General features: G+C 46.0%; 1 protein-coding gene across 1 annotated transcript in view; it reads left to right on the top strand.

The window, feature by feature from the left end:
• The window catches only part of Pkd1l1 (polycystin 1 like 1, transient receptor potential channel interacting), a 176,340-nt gene that overhangs the window by 98,871 nt on the left and 56,566 nt on the right, over positions 1-20,903 (top strand). Inside the window, exons 45-54 of the mRNA XM_032915919.1 lie at positions 390-510; positions 1,210-1,293; positions 1,832-1,980; positions 2,927-3,161; positions 5,225-5,329; positions 5,965-6,105; positions 10,119-10,214; positions 13,208-13,474; positions 15,729-15,890; positions 16,684-16,854. Of these exons, the coding sequence (XP_032771810.1) occupies positions 390-510; positions 1,210-1,293; positions 1,832-1,980; positions 2,927-3,161; positions 5,225-5,329; positions 5,965-6,105; positions 10,119-10,214; positions 13,208-13,474; positions 15,729-15,890; positions 16,684-16,854 (1,531 nt within the window). The remainder of the gene's footprint in view (positions 1-389; positions 511-1,209; positions 1,294-1,831; positions 1,981-2,926; positions 3,162-5,224; positions 5,330-5,964; positions 6,106-10,118; positions 10,215-13,207; positions 13,475-15,728; positions 15,891-16,683; positions 16,855-20,903) is intronic.

Raw genomic sequence — 20,903 nt, 5'->3', positions numbered from 1 at the left:
GGTGAAACTTTTACCACGGTAGAGTTAAAAGATCATCAGTTTTAACTGTGCTGCATATACATCTATATACAATTTCTTTGTTTCCCCACAGAAGGACGGGGATCTGATCTTGTTTCCTGGTGTCTACAAGAGTGCCTGCTTCTTAGTATTTGCCCAATAATGTTTGTTGAGTGAATGAATGAGTGTTGATTCCCACTGTTTCTCTTCCCTCTGCCACTGAGGAGCAAAGTGAATTCTCGAGTTGTACCTCATCTTGCAGACTGCTTTGGCTTAATTCCCACAGAGTCCCTAGAATGTGGGAGTGGGAAAAAAAATGGCAACCTTTCTCTCTTACTTAGAATTGTTCTTAGGGATTCATGTATACCTTTTTGTTTTGTCCTTAAATTAAGAAATGCCCATCACTCCTTGGGGGACCTCAGCAGCACGGAAGACTGGTGGGACTGGACGCTGAGCACCCTGCTAGATGTGCTGCACCCAGAAAGAATGCCTGCAGGAGCTTGGGGGTCTCAGGTACGTCCCTTTCCTATCTGCCAGATGCTACATGGTAGTGAGGAGAAGCCACAGTGCAGGGTAGGGGCTGCTCCATGGCGCCACGGCAGGCAGAGAAACCTGCTAGTCTTCTTGCCTGGACTCCTGTTAAGCTATTCGCATCCTCTAGTCAATGCTTGCCCATCCAAGCAGAGCCTAGACACTTACACAGGGGTTCAGGGTGAGACTGAGGAGGAAGCTAGCTCGCTGCTAGCATAATGGAGGCTCAGGGGTCCCCAGAGCAGAAGAGGAGCCAACGGCTAAGGCAGTATCATTAGGGAAGTTTCCAGAAAAAGACAAGGTGGGTCCAAAGTTTGTACTATCCAATCCCTTATTCATTTTTTTTTCATTTTCTTTCCCTTTTTGAAAGATATAAGATCTTTGTTTTTCTATTTCTGAAACATTTTGTCTCTCTTCGTTTCCTTGTATTTCATGAGTTTTGGAGGCACCCGGGTCATTGATATGAGGTGGACTTCAAGGGGAAGGCATCTGAATGCTTTCCTTCTCTCAAAAGGAGGCTGGGGAAGGGGGTTCTGGTTGCATCCGCTGGGTTGTCAGGGGAATGAACTTCTGACCCCATAGATGCAGTGTGACCTTTGCATCCCCAGCCTTGTCAGTGATGCTTTGCAGATGGCAATTGAAACTCACAGCTCTTACCTACTGACTCTCTTCGTCTTTCAGCCTGGAGCTCTTGGAGGGCAGTGCCACCTAATAGGCCCCTTGGTGATCAAGCAGTTGAAGGTTTCTGCTGGCACTGCATGTGTGGTAAGCACACCGGGAGACTCAGGGACAGGGCCCGGCAGATCAGTTAAGCTCTCTGACAGCTGGGAGGTGGTGCGAGGTTGCCAGGTGCCAGGATCTACCTTCCCTTTGCCCTGTCCAAGCCGCACCCTCTGCATTCTGCCCCAGGACTGTTCTTTTCACTTCTAGAATTGATATTCTAAGCAAAAGAAGGCTCTTTCTTCTAGAAATCTGAAACTAGGATATTCTTGTATTGTTTACTGATGGGGGAAGGATGCCCCGAGACAGCATTATTCCTCAGTGCAATATTCTGCAGATTGTCCAGCCCTGTCTACCTAACTCCTCAGCGATAGCCTTCAGCAGACATAGTCTGGAGCCTTCTGGTTTGAGATAGAACCCAGAAGTCATGAAGTAGACTGCAGAGTGGTTCTTGAGAGTAGCCGGGTCCCTGATCACATCATTGGACTGTCCTATGTACGGACAGAGCTTGGGAGCCCCACAATACAGATGGACTTGGGGGCAGGGATTGATTGGGTTACTTGATTGATGGTCCCCGCTCCAGGCTCCCAGGCCATTCTCAGAGCTCGTGGAGGATGTACTCCCTATGCATAGTCACGCCCTTGACCTTGAGAACCGAAATGTGACCCCTGGTGATCCTGAGACCTGTGGTGTGAAGAAAGAGAGCTACACGCATAGCCTAGGAAGAACAAGGTCAGTGCGCATCAGTAAGTGTGGCTCCCAGGCCCCATGCTGCTGGGTGAGGCATGTCGTGTGCAGGCTCAGCTTACAGGCAAGTCAAAAAGGGGCCAGCATTGCTAAGGACTGAGCAGCGCTCCTGGTTCAGAGCAATGGTGTGGGGGAACTCAGGCTCAGTGTTCAGACGCACGTGCATAGAGAACAGAATGGAACATTCTTTAAAAGTGGCTGCCAGGGCCTGCAGTCCTGGAGTCAGGTGAATCTTTCTCCTTTGCTTACTGTGTGCCAAGCGGGGTGCTCATGTGGCCCTGACTGTTCCTCCCCTAACTCCTAGAGGAACACAGAAGCTGCCTGGAGCTGCAATGAGCAAAAGAGGAATGGATCTTCTAGTGTGTATAGATACAGCATGTATATACCATGGTTTCTGTAGCCCAGCCTGTAGTCAGGTACCCTGGCAGTTCCATAGCATGCCTAGGGCCCCATTCATGGTACAGCCTTCCTATAGAATGGGGCTTTGCATAGGAATCAATCTGAGAGTTATAGTAGTGTGCCCAGAGAACTTAAAAAATTATGTAATAGTATGATTTGCTACTACATATGAATTAGTAAAATGTGGTTTCTTTCTATCCTTACAGTCCACTGTGAAAAGTCCACTGTGAGCTTTTAGGGAGAGAGGCTGGGTATCTCTTCCTCACAAGGCATAGGCAAGGGATAGAAGCCATCTGTTGGCTGGAATCATATCCTTACTGCTGCAGGAAAAGGAAGAGGAAGGAAAGAGGGGCAATGGGCTCCTGATGGGGGTTCCTGACACATAGGAGGACTGCCTGTGTAGTAATCAGAAGGCTAGGGGTCATCTATCCTCATGAAGGCTTGCATAGGTGTTTTGGATGTGGTGTGAGTTTTCCCTGAAGCTCCCAAGCCTTCACCCCTGCCCTCCCTCTGAACCTGGGCTGCTTTCCAGGCATGAAGCCCATGCAGCTCTGACTGCCCTCAGGGCCAGCAGGTGGATTGACCACAGCACGAGAGCCATGTCTGTGCACTTCACTCTCTACAACCCTCCAACACGACTCTTCACGAGTGTGACCCTGGGTGCAGAATTTCTCCCCACAGGAGGTCTTGTCTCCTCATCCCTGATAGAGTCCTTCAGCATCTTCTACAGTGACTCAGCCCTACAGTGCCTCCTCATGCTTTCTGAGGTGAGTTCACCTGCCCTGGAACTGCGAAAGGATGGACACAGAGAACGTGGGCTTCACTTGGGCTAAATTCCTCCACAGTATGAGACTAGGCCTCCCACTCACCCACCCCCACAACTCATACACCCTTTTATGTGGTATGAACCATATATAATGTTGGAGCTGGAGACGAGGACGATCTCCAATGGGGAAACCAACAACCATCACATATAAAATGAGCTCAAATACTCATCCACTACAATGGAGTAAACTCATTGTGGAGTCTTAGCCTCAGACACCATAGCAAAATACTGTCACCCCTCATTGTCCAACATGTAACTTTCTAGTCAACCATGATCTGAAAATATGGAGCAGAATGTTCCTGAAGTAAATAATGCCTACATGTTAAACAACCTTATAGTGTATTATGGTGTAATTACAGTGTGTTGTTATAACTGTTCTATTTTATTATTGATTACTACTGTTAATTGGTTCCTATGCCAGATGTAGAAATTAAGCTTTATCACGGCTTTCTGTATATTTATAAGAAAGTTACAGTATTAATAGGGTTTGGTACTATTGAAGTTTCAGACAGCCACCAGGGGACAGCCACATACCCCTCAGGCAAATGGGATCACATAGTGCTCGATGGCTGGGTGGTTTAAATATCAGGCATCTCTTTCCACAGACCCAGTAGCTGCAAGCCTAAGACCAAGGTGCCAGGAGGGCTGGGCTGTAGTGAAAACTCCCTCCCTGGATGGCAGAGAGCCACCTTCTCTCTGTCACTGTTTCACTGTGTCACACAGCCTGGCTCCTTTTCTGGGGCTGTGAACAAAAAGGAAGTATGTGTACATAAACCTCAATATTATATAAGCAGCAGCATCCCCATGCCTGCATTTAGCCTGAACTACTCTCATCGAGCCCTGCCTACAGATACAGACACCATGGTGATTGGGATACCAAAATACTAGTTTGAGGATATCGGCTCCCATAGTCCACAGTACTAGGTGTCAGCAGTTCACGTTGCTTCACTGAACCATCAAAAGCCTCAGCAGCCAACCACCCCTGCATGCCACTGGCTTTGTATCTTCTCATTTCATGGTCCTTTCGGAAGGAAACATACCCTGCTGGCTGGACAAGTCAAATCTGCTTGGCTTCAGGAAGGGAAAGAAGTCCAGGGACTGTTAGAGATAGCCAAGGCTGAGACTGGAATGGAGTATGAAGAAGAGGTGTGGACTACTGGGGAGGGTCTTGAATAGGAGAGGCACTTAAAGTCAATTAAATGAATAAATAAATAAATAAATAAATAAATAAATAAATAAATAACAGTCAGAAAACGAGTTACATAGTATTCTAGCACACTATCTTAAAATATCATACAAAAAACATGAAGTCAGGTTGAACAAAATGTCAAGAGTTTAGAACACCAGATCAGTTCCCCTGCCCTTTTCCTTGGCTCTACACTGTGGAGAAAGCAGAAACATTGGCTGGAGGTAACTTCTCTGACGTAGTCTTCTTTATGGAGAACAATTACACTGAAGTATTTCTATCTGAAAGGAAGAGACTTTTATCAGGAAGTCTTATAAATACTCTCTACTTCCAGTGTCACTGTGGTCCCCACTGTAACACAGAGGTAGTCTCTGGTTTGACGTGGCACAATACCACTGTTTTACACGCTCCCTTAGTGCTCAGAGCTGACTTGGTTCTGGTTATGTTTGAAGTTTATTAAGAGTGGACCTACAAGGCCTAATGGACACAGCTCCCAAAGACACAGAGAATGCACAGGCAGGCATGGTGAGCTGGTAGTGGCAGTGGATGCCCAAATGCCTTATTCCTAGTCCTGCAGGGTCAATACCAGGTCTTGAGGCTTCACATGGAATTGGGTCTCTGAGAGAGCTTAGCGTGAAGTGAGACCAAACTTCTCAGATGCCTACTGCAGGGCTAGTTTGACATCAAATGCTACCAAGACAGAAAGAGGCTTGTGCCATGTCCACTGGCTGGGCACAGACACCAGCCAGAAGTTTAGACCTGGAACAAATGACCCAGCTGATCCTTCTGTTGTCTCACTTATTTCTGTCCCCTCTCAGCTGCTGTTCCTGGTACTCAACATGATCCACCTCTGTTTCCAGCTCTGGGAGATGGCAACCAAGGGTATTCTCAGCTACTGGAGAAAACCAAGACACTGGCTGGAGGTAATCTCTCTCAAGTAGTTTTCTTTATGGAGAACAATGACGCTAAAGTATTTTTATCTGAAAGGAGAAGTACTTTTAGCAGGAAGTCTTATGAATATGAATGCCTTCGAATGTCCCTGTGGTTCCCCATCTCTAGTTCAGAGGCAGAAGAGCATTTGAAATCAGGTTTTCTTGACATCTGATGGGTAGTGGTATTGTGTGTGTGTGTGTGTGTGTGTGTGTGTGTGTGTGTGTGTGTGTGTGTGTTTATGTTCATATGTGTTTTGGTGCAAAAAAAAAAAAAATACACGGAGGCCAGGAGACAACCCTAGATGTTATTTCTCAGAGAACATTCATCTTTCTTTTTAAGATAGCTTCTTTCCCTGGCCTAGAAATCACTAATTAGAAAAGGCTTGCTGACTGGTGAGCCCAGGAATCAAGCGGTCTCTATCTCCCCCCACATGGGGATTACAGGCATGTGCTACCATGACCACAATTTTACACAGTTCTGGAGATTGAATTCAGTCTTGTGATTACCCTTTACCAAATGAGTCATCTCCTTAACCACAGACTTAATGTTTGACAGGCAACTTGTCACCAGAGGGATGCTGAGTCTTCCCTCAGCCAATGGAGGGACCTTTCTTCTCATCCTACAGCTCTCTATGGTTGGTGTAGCACTGGCCTACTATGCAGCCTCCGGTCACCTCACTACTCTTGCTGAGAACATAACTGACCAGTTCCACAAAGGACTTTATCAGAGGTTTGTGGACGTCAGCCTGATGGTGTCATGGAATCAGGTACAATGGGGAATCAGGGCTACCTAGAAGAAAGAGGCCATGATTGATGTAGCTCTATGACATCACACAAGGATGAGAGGGTTCAGGGTGATGAATTTGTTCTGTTGAATGATATTGCCATAAGCTCACAGATGGTGGCACTGAGAGTAGTAAGATTTGGAGAACTTCACACATGCCCACTAGTTGGCATCTATGCCTGCTGTATGGAGCAGAACTCATGTACCCTTACACCCCAAGCAAGCTGCTTCTTGAACAACCCAAAAAGAGGGGGAACTTGTTCCCCTCTAACTACAATGTTCCCAGCTCCACCTCCTCTCTTTAACTTCCCTCTGCCTCCTTGTGTGATGCACCCTAGGCACAGCTCTCCTTTCTGTTATGTGGGGAGTCTTAGAGAGCGCATGGCTGGTGGTCTTCCTCTACCACATCGCTAGCCTTCCTTTCCTGGATAAGTGGTATACCACTGTTGTCCCTGTCTCCTCAGAGGTTATGTCAACTCCTACCCATCTTCTCCTCTGCCTTCTCACCATCCAAACTCTGGGTAAACCTTGGAACAGAAACACAAAAGTATTCCTGACATAACCACTACAGCTGGGGAAACCGAAGGCGCAGAGAGTGGAAGGGCCTTCCAATAGCCAGAGTGGCCCAGCTATGGAAGCATGGGAGACTCTTCAGTCTTGGGGGAAGATGTGCTTTGAGTATCCCAAGCAGAGGACAATCTAGACTTCTTCCTGAAGGACAAGAATAGATATCATGTTCCCATTGCAGTTGTCACTCGAACTGTGACTTTATGAGTCAGGCCTGTCCCTCCTACCTCAACACAGAAATGGAGCCCTTGCATAAGGGAAGCCCTGAGGTTATACTTTCTACTCATGGGTGTTGAGCTCCATAGGCACCCATGAGTCCCGAAGCTAGGCGCAAACCAGGTAGACACCATGTTCACATCATGAGAAGTTGGCACTCCTTTATTGAGTCTGCTCATTGCCCCTATGGTACTGTGATACACATTCATTGTGCACATTGTTGGTCCAAGCCAGGGACTTACTGCACAGAGGACAGCAAAGGCCATCCTTGTGTTAAGCACCAGGAGCAGGAATATTCCAGACACTTCTATATCTTGGATTGTAATTTCTACAACTTGTGCACCAGTCACAAAAATCAAGACACTCATCTTTTTTTACCTACACAGGCAAGAAACAGGGGCAATGGATGGCTAGAAGTCATAGTGAGTCCGTCTTCCAAGGCTTAGCAATGCTCCACCAAACAAGACATTATTCATAGTTGGGAGAACCCTGAGAGCAGCTTCCTGGGGTTTCATAGGCTGGGGGATCCATAGGCTTTGGTGTTTGAAGGTTCCCTGTTTTAAGACAGACAGGAACAGCTCAGGCTGTTCCAAATGGCTTCTCTTTGTCTTGGGATGTTTTGTTATTAACCACCCTAGGATCTTCTCACAAAGACTTTGCATCTACTGAGATGTGTGTGCTACAATATTACTTGGTTCTCTCTCATACACCAAAAGGCCAGAAGCACTAGGAAGGAAGTTTACCAGCTTGTTCCCTACTGTTTCCTAGCACCAGCATGGGGCCTCACTGTCTCATCACTGGTAGGCATTCTGGTCTACCTTTCCTGTGTGTCTATGCTCATCTGCATTTCTTTTCTGCCAGGGAGTTTCGGCTCACTCACTGTCTACGCTACTCTGTGACCACAGCTGTGCATCGCCTGGATTCTAATGCCATCATAGCCTAGAGTTTCCTCACCTGTGTTGGAAGCCCACTGGGCAGACTTTCCTGAAAACACTCTGTAGGATGCTGTTCTCACTGAAGTGGGCAGAGGAGCTCTTTTAGGCATGTAGCGAGGAGAACTGGGAATCTGTCAGCGCACACTCAGTGAGCACTGGGTCTCTGAAATGGGTTCACCTTTCATAGCCTTCTTTCCTCACAGTGTGCTATCTTTTTGATCATGTTTGCTGCTGTCAGAAACTTGCCTGGAATGACTTTCTCTTCCCTCTGGATTCTATTACAGCCAGGTACCAATTTCTGGACCTTCACTTAGCTCTTGAGTAAGAGCTGTCCTGGTGAAGCTTCATCCTGACCAACACTCGCCTCAGCTCTCTAGCCCTGCATCATTTGTCCCAGCATTAGAAAACTAATTTTTATTTTCACACACGTGCCTGGGGTACAGCTCAAACTGGTTAAAGCTGTGTACCTCTAACTCCATAAGGCTTAGTTTGACAAACTCTAATTAAGTTTGGTATACAAATTTCCATTTTATGCTGAATATACATATTATTTTACATATATTCCTCTAAATAAAACACAAAGTAAATTCCCCTGCTTATTTTCACCAACTAAATTGCAGCTACCATGAAATTTACAGTTCTGCCCAGAGCTCACATTGTATTTCACCTCGCTGGCTACAGTATCGATTGTCATAGCTGGGCCTTACTGTCTTGAAGGGACTACAGGTTTGCCAAGCATATTTCACAGAAACATCTATCCATCAAGTAACATACTATCTAGTAAAACAGGTAACAGTGCCCCATGTACACCACAAATGGTCCCACCCATGCTTCAAGAGGGCGAGCATCACAGTCCACTCAGAAGCAGCACTGGTAATGGCCTCTGGTCTTGTAGCCAGGTACCTGAATAGTTGCCTGTGATGTACGAGAGGCCTTCAGAGCATCCTGTCACTCTCTGAGACCAGATGAGCTTGTAGCTGCAACCTGTGACTTCAGCATCAGCTGTTATTTCACTGTACAAGTGGGTCAAGCGTTCTCAGGTTTTAAATATGTGTTCCAAAACTTAAGGTGTTTTCTAGGATGAGTGAGGAAGACTATATATGTATGTCCCTCTAGGCATGTGCTATATATCCTATAAATAAATATGATAATGAAAACAGTTAAGAAGACTCTCTTGTATCCTACCAATCAGATATAGACAAGAAAGGAGTCCCTAAGGAGGTCACGGCTGTGCTGTCCAGTGTCATGGTCACTGACTTCCTGAGAGTATAGAGAAAGAAGTATGGTGAGCTCAAATTGAGACGTGCCAAAAATATAAAATTCTTGTTGAATTTAATAAACTCAACATGCAAACACCTCTACATGCACTGAATGCACATATTACTTTATATATGTTGGTCTAAATAAAATGCAAAATAAATCTCCTTGCTTATTTTCACTTGTTAAATCGCATCTACCAGAAAATGGAGTTCGGCCCATTCTCACATTGTATCTCCTCTTGAGGACAGGCAATGGTGTCAATCATGCCTGGTTTCCCCTCCCCCAAACTCACCTGTATCTTACTGATTCAAAGGGACAACAGGTGTGCCAGCCTCTCACAACTTCCCTAGGCCTCAGTTCTTACAAACACACTGAAACCTTAGTCCTTCACTCACTTGGTCACTGTCTAGCTTGCTTGGCATTCCTTTCTTTCTTTCTGCTGGGGAGATAAGATCAGGCCATGGACAGAAAGCATTTCTCCCAGCAGTAGGCAGGTGCACAGTTTTGAGGGACCCAGGGGGTGTGAGAACCTGCGTTGGACCTGGACTCTTGAGTGTGCCCCTGGGTCATCCTGCTGTGCATCTTCCGTCCCATCACTTTGTTTAGCTGAGCCATAGATTCCAAAGCTATAATGTGCGGACCCTTCTAGTTATCACACATCTTCAAGGCAAATATTGGTAATGTGTGACAGAAAGAGGAAGGCACACCCTGTCACTGCTGCCATGGCCCTGTCCTTACAGCAGAGTGGACTGGGCCTCAGAGGGGAAACAGCATACCTGCTCTGCCTGTCTCTACCAGCCTGCCCTCCTGAACACATCTTACTTGTCCTGAAACCTGTTTCTGACTCCTTCTCCCCTGCAGACACTGTCATGTGGTGTCCCGGGGAGATCTGGTGTCCCTAGGAGCCCTAAACAACTCCTTAAATGAACTTGTGTTTCAGCACAGCTCACAGGTATGTGCCTGTGTCTTCACCTCCTTATGATCATTGGCAGGACTCACTGCTGTGTTCTTCCCTCAGCGAGCACGATGCCTCCAGGGAATCCTCCTGTTCCTCTGGATGTTAAAATGTGTTCACCTCTTCAGTTCTCTAAGCACCATGGCACCCCTCTCTGCAGTGACCTGTTCCCTTCTCTTCAGAGTCTTGATGCCAACGGTAAGAACCTTCTCCCCTTCTCCAATGATTTTTCTAGTCAACCAACACATTGGCTCACTCTAATCAGCTAGAGAATGGCAAACTCCTCATGCGGGTCACACACCATTGAGAATTCCAGTCACCAAATTCATTATGGTGGGGTTTAGATAAGGCATAACAGTATAATAAATTACATCTGTGACAGCAGTAGCTATGGTTTATTAAGCACTGGCTTCGTGTTAGACTTTCCCACAGCATACTATAGCTATCGCCTGTGGTCATTACCACACACAGATCTCTCTGTAAGTGTCAGGGATGGTGCGGAGGGCCTCTTGTATGTGAACATGCTCCATGATCACAAAGGACTATGTCAGAAATGGTGGTTTTGTCAGAAGATGGAGCAAGGAGCCGTGAGAGATGAGACTTGCCCTGGGACCATAATTTTCAGATGTTTTGATAGCCACATGCTGCTTCTATATCCATGTATCATCCAAGTTCCTCATACAGACTCACACGATAGAACACATTTTGCATTATTTACCTCACTTGAGGAAACATACAACATCCATAGAACACAGAAGGAAAACCCATTCAGGACTAAGGGTGCATCATGGGTGCATGACGCTGCATATACCCAGGAGTTTGGGTTTGCCTGTTTGCATGCATTCTTGGGAATGCCTGATCTCTGTGCACCATGCAAGGCAAATCTCCATCCACAGAGGGACCAAAAGTTTTGATTGGAGAGTGAAGGCCCAAATCAGGCACAGAGTATGACTGAGGGCCCTGATGAGGTACTTGGCGGCTGGTCCTTCTGAGCAGGTCCCATTTGGAAAAGAGTTGGCTCTAGTCCCATAGGCCTAGGGCAGTACAGGATCCCACCTCTACAGCAGACAGCATTGGCATCAGATCTGAGAGGAGCACTCGGTCAGTTGGCTACCGTGAGGAGGCTCATGTTCTCAGAACCCAGGGCTCACACAGGCCCACAGGGGCCCAAGGACAAATCTCCTGCTCCACAAAAGGTCAGTCCCCAGACCTTGCTGGGCCTGTGCTTAGAGGAGCAGGTCAGTGAATGAGAGCAGAAAGAGTGTCTTAGCTACATGTCAACCCAGGCCACTCCTACTCAACTCACAGATGTCAACTTGCCTTAAAAATTATATAGATCTATGTGGGCTTTATCTAATAATAAACTGTTAATTAGCACCATTTAGCATTATATCAAAGTGCCCGTATGTTAAGGAAAGCCCAAGATATAATGAATGATGCCCAACTGAAGTAGCAGCCTTTGCACTATCAGGAATGTATGTGTTGTGGGAACCTGGAGGGTCTAGTCAGACCCTCATCTTGATTGGCTGAGATGTAGGTTGACAGATTGTATTTTGTTGTTTGCTTGCCTGCTTTGCTTTTTACATTTAAAAATGCTAATGTTTATTTCATTTAAATTTATTTATTTACTTACTTACTTGGGAGGGCATGTGCATAGAGGTCAGACGACACCTCATTCTGTTCTCCCATCATATGGGTTCTGGGGCTCACAATGAGGTCATCAGGCTTGGCAACATAAGCAAGAGCACAGTAAAACCACTGAACTAGACCCTTCTGTGGGTGGGAAGAAGGGTTTATTCGGGAGAAATTCAAAACTGCCAAGTCTATCTCTTGGGGGTCCAAGAGAATAGCAAAAGGTAGGGAGAATCTTGACAGTTTTAAGGGTGATCAGTGGGAGGGAGCATGTCAGCAAGAACAGCGTAGAAGTCAGAGTTGAGGGGGTGAGGAGGTGTGTGGAGTAGAAGAGGGGGAAGCTAGCATGGGGACTCTGATCTGTTACGGGTGTGTGTCAATAGAGAACTAGATGTCCCATTAGCTGTAAGAACTATCTACCAGCAGGCCTTCTGTTGACCTGGTCAGAGTCAACAGCCCAGACTGTCATTTAAGACATTGTCAGTGCCCATTTTAGGGGCAGCAGATAGCTTTATCCACCAGGCAGAGTTGTCATCCCATTTTGTTGCCTTTCAACACAAGGTCTTACATAGCCTAGCCTGGTCTTTAACTAGCCAAGGATAGCCTTGAATTCCCAATGTTCCTGCTTGCACCTCAGAACATTTAGACAGTGAGCATGTTCCCTCAGAGCCTACACGGTGCTTTCTCCCTCCATAGTCCCATGGAAATGTGTGCCAAACCACTTCAGAACCAAGGGTATTCAACAAATGCCAGGCAAGAGACAAGGAATTCTAAATGCAGGGCCATGGAAACAAATGGAGCCCAGTGGTACCTGGCAAGATGATGGTGTGTTATTCACCTGAGAATGTGTGTCAGACCCAGAGCTGGTTAAAACCAGAAAGTGTCAAACAGACTGGGCCACTGACACCACAACTAAGACCCAAGTTCCTGTCTCTAACAAGAAGATCACAAACTTAACGAAAACCAGTTTGCCTCTAAATAACCCTTCCTGATTTTTCTTAAGTTACTATTATTGCATAGATCTAGATGGGGACTAGACACATGGGTGGGAAAATATCATAGTAGTAGTAGCCTTATATAGAAAAAGTCAAGTGTACATGGCAAGATCATCTTGGCCAAAGACGGGAGGGGCAAGTCACTGATGTCAAAGACGGACAAAAAAGGTGAACTTCATTATAGCTAGTCACCCATCACAGACCCATCTGCCTCATGCATATAAACTATGACTGGTCATCAGGAAGTCTCCCAAGCTTTAGTGGAGGAAGGATGAGGGCATGGGGCTGCAAGAGCTCTGACAACAGAGAAGGGAACTCAGGCACCTTTCAGAGCTGCTGGGTGGCTTGCAAGGTGAAGATACAGGTAGGAACACAGAAAGAGAGCTGGGCCTGACGGAGGCCGGCCTTTTTGGAATAAGAGCCCAAACAAGGAAGGCTTAGCCACATATAAAGTCCCTTTCTCCAAGCAATTAATGACTTAAAATCATTTAGAAGTCCCCATATAGCCCTCTTCCCTAAAGAGAGATGATGGGCCATTGTCCTGGGGTTTTCTCCCTGCAGCTGGTGGGGGCCCTATTGCTGGCCGCCCGTTTCCACTTGCGCTGGTTTCTGCTCTTCACCTGGACACTGTCGCGTGGCACCTCTGCAGAGGCATTTCCTGGGCTACTGCTTCTATTTCCGGGAAGAAGTCAAAAAGACTCATGGCACAATCATTTAGAGTCTGACCACAGAACTGTGAATTGTTACTATGGGACCCTCTTTCTGTTGCTGGCGACCCTGGGTTTCGGAATGGTACGTAGATGCGTTGATGTATCCTGGACTTGAAAGTCACAGTTTGTAAAGGTTCCACATGTTATGAGGACAAAATGGTCTCTGTTCAGATAGACAGGGTCAGGCTGGCCTGGCCAGATCTCATGGGAACAGAGCCTTCCAGGATCTACCTGATCTGCCCTCAGCAAGGACTAGACACCATCTCCCTTCACTGAGAACAGTCCAGCAAGACCACAGCTACACTGCCTTCCCTGCCTCATGGGCTGACCCAAATTTCTTCTCACTTCCAACTGCTCACTCAGGCTGCTTCTACCGGATCCCTGCCCTGGGGACTCTACTCATTTTTATAAAATGGTGTCCATGAGGCTCTTTCCTAGTCAGCAGGTTCTCCTCTTAAACTCTAAGAAGGCCTCATGGAGTCATGGTCCTAGATAATCCTTTCTGTCTCCCTTTTAATTCTAGCCACTTTCCAAGAGCGTATACCAAGAACTTGACCTTCCCAGGATGGTTTCTGGCACAAGTTAAAGGAATGGGTTCATACTTTCTTGGTGACGTCAAATTCTTTGTTCCTTAAAGGCCTGCCAATGTTCTCAATAACAGAGGTTAAACTAGAAGTGGCCACATGTGCTCACACCCTGACACACTTGGGCCAGAACTCTTAGCTCCTTCCAATGGTCCACATTCTCTGCTCACTACTTTGCCTTCATCCATCCATCCTTCATTTCTTCCTCCACCCTCATGACCTACACTCCTAGGCAACTATTTATCGTTACTTAGACTACTCATTATCGATCTGTATACCCATCAATACATTCACTGGCTCTTTTAACTGTCTTTCCATCCAACCATTTTTAGTATAGGATAAGAAGTATCCTATACTAAAGATACTTTAGGAGAGAGACAGAGACAGAGACAGAGACAGAGAGAGAGAGAGAGAGAGAGAGAGAGAATATTTGTCTGTATGTATGTGTGTGTGTGCGTGTGTGCGTGTGTGCGTGTGTGCATGTGTGTGTGTGTGTGTGTGTGAGTGTGTAGAAGACAGAAGACCGTCTTGAGTGTCATTTCTCACTGTCTTTTTCAAACATAAGACCTCTTATTGGCCTAGAACTCACCAAGTAAGCCATGCTGAATAGCCAGTAAAGCCTAGAAACTTACCTGTCTCTTGCTTCTAAGCACTGGAATTACAACCCTACATCATCACACCCAGTTTTGTTTGAGTTTGGTTTGGTTTTTCGAGACAAGGTTTCTCTATGTAGCCCTGGCTGTCCTGGAACTCACTCTGTAGACCAGGCTAGTCTCGAACTCACAGAGATCCGTCTGCTCTGCCCCCCAAGTGCTGGGATTAAAGGCCTACACCTGGCTTGTTTTGTTTGTAACATTAGTTCTCTAGCTCACCATCACCCTCAGACCCGCAGATATCTGTGTCCATCTGCCAACTGCCCATGCTCCCAGCTCTTCCTGTCTCACATAGAGATTCAAGCAACGATCCAGAATAAAGTTATGGTTATGAGAGTTGGTGACACAATTTTAAGAGGTGCTTTTGACATGTTTCCGAATAGAAGTCCCCTGCACTGTAGGACACTCCCACCTGCAGGCTATAGCAGAGTCAAGTGAGGGAAATCCAGAAGAGAAAGGGAAGGGAGGTCTGGGGGAAGGGAACTGACATGTCCAGAAGGAGTAGGGGGAAGGAGGCTCTGGGTCAGGGAGTTTGCAAGCTTTGGCTCCTAAGGCCTATTAGCATAGCTTCTTCATTTTAGTGGACAACTCCCCATGAAGTTCTGTAGACATACTCTAAATGACTAAAATTTTGCTTGTTTGAGCTATACTTTAAAGTAAATCAGATGTGAACTAAAAGGTTTCAATCAGTAGTGAAGAAATAAATAACCTAGGCACCCATATCCAGAGCACAGTTAGGGTCATCTTATAGCACACATGAGGATACAGTAGCCTGCCAGGTCTCAAACCCCTTCCCATCACTCAGACACAGGCCCAACACAAGCCAAGAACATATATCATACAGGAAATGACACTGAGAGAGAGAGACAATAATAACATGCTTCATATAGTAAGACAGATTTGCACTGCAGAGCTCAAGCTGTAGTCCCACCTGAGGGACATTCTCCTGATAGTGTCTCACCAGGCAATTGCCGAAAGGTCGCCAAGCAGCACCAGCAGCCGCAGCAGATATAATCTCCACTCCATAGTTTATCAAGTCAACAAAGTCATGCCATAGCTTGCTAATACAGAATTTGTCTAATTTTCTTCTCTCCTCCAGCTGAGAGCCACCTTCTTGACTCTTTTCCAAGACAGAAAGTCTTTTCGCAGAAAATCTCTCGTGACACTAAAAGATGTTGCTGTTTCTATGTGGCATAGACTCCTCACCCTTCTGAGGCTGGAAACAACAACTTCAGGAGAGACTGAGGTGGCTACGGACCACGTAAGCTGTGGGACCTTGGAGCAGTAAGCAGCAGCACACTCAGGCTGAAGTCTCTACCATACAGGCTTGCTTTCTGCTAGGAGAGCACCGTGGGGATTCTGATTCACCTGTCACTACAAAGGCTCAAAATCAGTTCTCAACCCTGGCGGGCCTCACAGAATCTTCCCTTGAATACTAGAGAAGTCACAGGGTTGGCAGGCTCACCCTCTGCTCACCACATCCCTATACTCACCTTGTACCTTGAAAAGGTAGCATCTCTGGCTTTTTTCCCCCCCTTGGGTTAGTCACTTGATTTTTGGCACTTCCTGATTTCCTCCCAAATCATGCAGGCCTCAGTGCTTTGAATTGGGCCCTCCGGACACTAAGGCAAACAAGTCAGACCTAGGTATTTTCACAGTGAATTCTCAGCTGTCATCCGTGACTGATGTTTACATAGCACTCAGTGTAGCCTTGAAACCTGTCAGAAGTAGTCATGGCACTGTGTGTTTGCATAGGGCTCGCTGCCCGTCATGGGCCTATTACTGCCTTGGGATTCATTCAGTGGTTCTTTGTCAAAGCATCACTAACTGTAACACTTACGAATGAAGCAGTGCATGCACACCACCAACAAAAGAACCCAGACAGACAGAAAGAACCCAGGCCCAGCACCCAGGTCTTGTAACTTCTGGGCTCAGGATGTCTTATGACATAGTGAAAACTTTCCAAAGTCAGCATCATTAATGGTTCGGATAATGAGAGGAAAAGAAAACCATGACATTCCAGTTTGCATTTTTCTAATCTGTCTTCCCTTCAGATTTATTACCTGGATGAATTTTCAAGTCTATTGGATGAACTTCTGATGAAGATCGATGGTTTGTCTGACAGCCTAGAACTTTCTATCCTAGAAAAACAATGGAGGAGGACAGTGGAGTCAAGGACTGGGGACAGTCCTTCAGTTGGCATTTTGGAGTACCAAGCTGCTGGGGTAAGACCGTACAAATTATTTTCGTTAATGTTCCACGCCACTATTTTTACATTCTGAAGTTGGTTTGAGATCATGAGGTGGATTTGCATAAAAACCCGCTAAGAATAATTACTAGTGGAAAGATGTGCTCCAGCCAGAACTGGTTACATTATTTAAAGTGCACTGCGAGACTTGAAGTTTCCAATGACAGTGTAGGTCTGTCCCATCATTTCCGTTCGTAAGCGTAATCAATAAAGACTGGGAAGTAAAACCGGAAAGCGCATCTCCCTAGAGATGAAGGGTGTGTGTGTTAGCACAGAAGGTAACTAAGAAGCTTCCTGAATGTGCTGAAGATTAGAGCCAAGAGAGAGAGGGGGTGCTGCCGTGTGCAAGAGCATGCATGGGCCTCCAGGTCAGCATATCTGGAGGTGCCAATCAAAGGGGCGGGCAAAGGGGCTTTACCTCTACAACAGAAGGGTGGCGAACGCAGCAGGATGTTCTCTCGTGGAAAATAATTTGGGGAAGAAAATCCTTCTCTGAAAGTAGGATATGAAGCTAAGAAGAACGAACACAAAGATAATTTTTTTTTAAAAAAAAAAGAATAAGTTGGTCTCTTGCTGCAGCAACTATATACCTGGAGTTGAGCTGAACGAATCCACGAAAAATGAAAATGGCAGACCAGCGGACATGGAGGAGCCGCCAGATGAAAAGCTGAAGAACTGGACGCAGGAGAACAGAGACCAAAGAGACCATTGAACAGGAAAGGAGTGAAATCTCAGAAAAGCCTAGGAAGATTTCCCCCAATTCTACCCCTTCATCTCCAAGACCCCTCGTGATTGGAGGAAAGCCACCTGCAAGATGGAACAGCCACAAGCTGCACTGAAAACCAGCACAGGTTGACCCGTGGGTCTCTGAAGGGACCCCCCCTCCACTAATCGGACTGCCAAATTTCACCGGTTTGCCCTGGGATTATAGAAAATTATTTGTATGATCGATGAAAATAAAACACACCTCGTGGCAAAAAAAAAAAAAAAAGAATAAGTTGACAAAAGTGAGCAATGAGTTACTGTATACCCAAAGTTATGGGAAAACGCATTTCTACACATAGTGAGGAGATGAAAAGGAGCCATGGATTCGCAAGAAGAGAGACAAATGGCTCAGAAAAAGTAACTTAAAAATCGTTAAAGCTTATTTTAGGAATCATAATGAACAGAGAGATCTGAAAAAGACAGCCGGATTCGGGTCAGAGAAAGGGTGAAGGTTTAGATCGGTACAGATGTTTCCCCACTGACAACAGGGGACAACCTAACAAGATCACTGCGACTTGAGGTATAGTACACAGCAAGGCATTTGGTCCAGCAGGACTGCTGAGTGGCAGAATTAGCAACACAGCATGGCACGGGGCCAGGTCCCACTGGGCCTAATCAGAATCTGAAGCTCTGAGTATAGCCTCTGCAGAATGCACCATCATTTCTTTTTTTTTTTTTTTTTTTTTTTTGGGACCATCATTTCTTAAAAGCTCTATCCCTGCACCATCATTTCTTAAAAGGTCTCTCTCTCTCTCTCTCTCTCTCTCTCTCTCTCTCTCTCCCTCTCTCCCTCTCTCTCTCTCTTCTCTCTCTCTCCCTCTCTCTGCCTCTCTCTCCCTCTCCCCCTCTTTTTCTCTCTCACTCTCTCTCTCCCTCTCTCTCTCTCTCCCTCACACACACACACACACACACACTCTCTCACACACACACACAAACACACACAATCTATCAACTATTTATCCATCTATCAGCTATTCATCTATCATGTGTGTGAGGGGGGTGTATGTGGTGTATGACTGTATGAGTTTATGTGTACCATGTGTATGCAGATGCCTTTGGAGGCCAGAAGAGGGCATTTGCAGCCGGATCCCCTGGAACCCTACTCATGGGCACTTGTGAGCAATCAGATGCTCGTCCTGAGAAGTGAGCCTGAGTCCATGCAAGGATCATGATCGTGCTACCTCTTAATCCTCAAAGTCTGAACCACATCCTTAATGCTGGAAAATGGTAGTTTAAACCGTCATAAGTCAGGGACTAACTTTATGTCCAACCAGGAACTCTGTCCCAGGGTCAAAAAGAACAGATTTAAATCTGTTAAAACTGGACAAAACGTAGCAGAGTTAATTTTTAGCCTTAAAGTATAAATATCATTCTATTGCTGTCTAGATAGTGTCACTGGTTTCTTCCACAGGGTTTAAAACTTAAAAAGCTGTTCTGTTTCATTACCTATCATTTCTAATTATTAAACTGATTTGAATGCTCATAGGAAGCACAATGGCCAACTGCACGGGAAACTTAAAAAGCAAGAGTGCACATATGTAGGGAAAAATAAGTGTCACTTGACCTCCTGTGTAACGTGTTCGTGATAGACTTTTAGAAGAAAGAGAACCGTGAGAATGTCTGGGCCAAGCCATTTGAGAATAACAAAATTAGAACCAAGCCCGATTGATGTGTACTATTAAATCAGTCCTTAGAGGAGAACCTAAATGAGAGGAAACAGAGTCTATACTGAACCCAGCTCAGCAGCAAAATTCACATGAAGCAAAGGGTGAGCAAAGTCAACAACCAAAATAAAGTGATCCAATAGAGGCAAATGTGTAAGCCACCAGCTATGTCACAGCTAAATATGTATATACAGATACATCCCACTGGGAACACACAGATCCTCATGTATACAGACTGCTAAGTACATCAGATCTCCATGTATACAGATACATCCCACCGGGAACACGTCAGATCCTCATGTACAGACAACTAAGTACATCAGATCTCCATGTATACAGATACATCCCACCGGGAACACACAGATCCTCATGTACACAGACCACTAAGTACATCAGATCTCTGTGTATACACATACATTCCACTAGGAGCACACAGATCCTCATGTATACAGACCACTAAGGGTACATCAGATCTCTTTGTATACAGACAGATAAATCCCACTAGGAGCACACAGATCCTTATGTTTACAGACCACTAAGGGTACATCAGACCTCTGTGTATACAGACCACGAGGGGTCCATCAGAGAATTTTCATTAAGATTAAGGAAACCCCAAAACTGTTAAATCAAAAATTCCACAAAGACATTTTTAAATGGTTCTGGGCCTCAAACTAGGGACCTCCTATGCTTGACTTGCTTTTGTGAATACAGTTAAAGCAAGAACTCCAGCCAGAGTTATCCCACTGGAACATTTCTAAGGCATAAGCCCCCCCCAGGGTCCCCTGTAAGCACACTTATGGATGTGTGTGCCGTGACTCTTAGGGTCAGAGTTCCGAATGTGCCTGAGTAAGTTTCCATGTGCATGACCTGCGCTCTTGTGCACCCTTCCATACTCGCTATGCATCAGAGTCCCTGCTGATTTTCCAACACTCCACTGTGTTTATGCCAGGGACTGCGAAGGCTTATACTTGTAACGTGTACCCCAAGGACATCGGTTTTACTTCCCTCCCACTGGAAAACGCAATTGTTTTCTGAACAGTCACTTTATGAGATAGCCCTTTATCAAAAATGTATGACACAGAAAGCCACCGTTAACTGGGTTTGCCAACGCCTGTAACGCCCAGCTTCCTTCCACAGCACAAGTGAGCTGTCCTGCTGGGAAGGAACTGCGAGTCAGTGGTACCTGAACAGGCCAAGCCCAACTGGGTTTTGCAGAACCGACACCCCTTTGTGTGATGAAAGCCAAGGAAAGGGTCCATTTGATTTTCCAAACTCCCGGGCACTTGTTTTTCATCTTACCAATAATAATTAAGATTGGTATCTCTAAACTGGCAGAATAGACGGCCTGGGGCTATTACTAACCACCTGCAAATTGCATTGTTCTTTGTGCCTAAGTGACTCATAGCAAAGAGAACTGCTGTGGCTGGCCAGACCCACCGCCTCTTCTCGCCCCTAGCTCATTGCTCATTCTGTGATTCTTGGCTTTGCCCTTGCCTTTTAGCTACCTTCACCTAGAGTCAAATAAAAGTCCCTACTGTACTTGTTGTGGCCAGGCCTCTCACCGCTCAACTGGACTTTTCTCTCCAGAAGCTAGCCA

The sequence above is a fragment of the Rattus rattus genome, chromosome 11, assembly GCF_011064425.1.
Source record: "Rattus rattus isolate New Zealand chromosome 11, Rrattus_CSIRO_v1, whole genome shotgun sequence".
NCBI lineage: Eukaryota > Metazoa > Chordata > Mammalia > Rodentia > Muridae > Rattus > Rattus rattus.
Note: the sequence above shows the minus strand (reverse complement) of the source record. Positions and strands in the feature narration are given on the sequence as shown.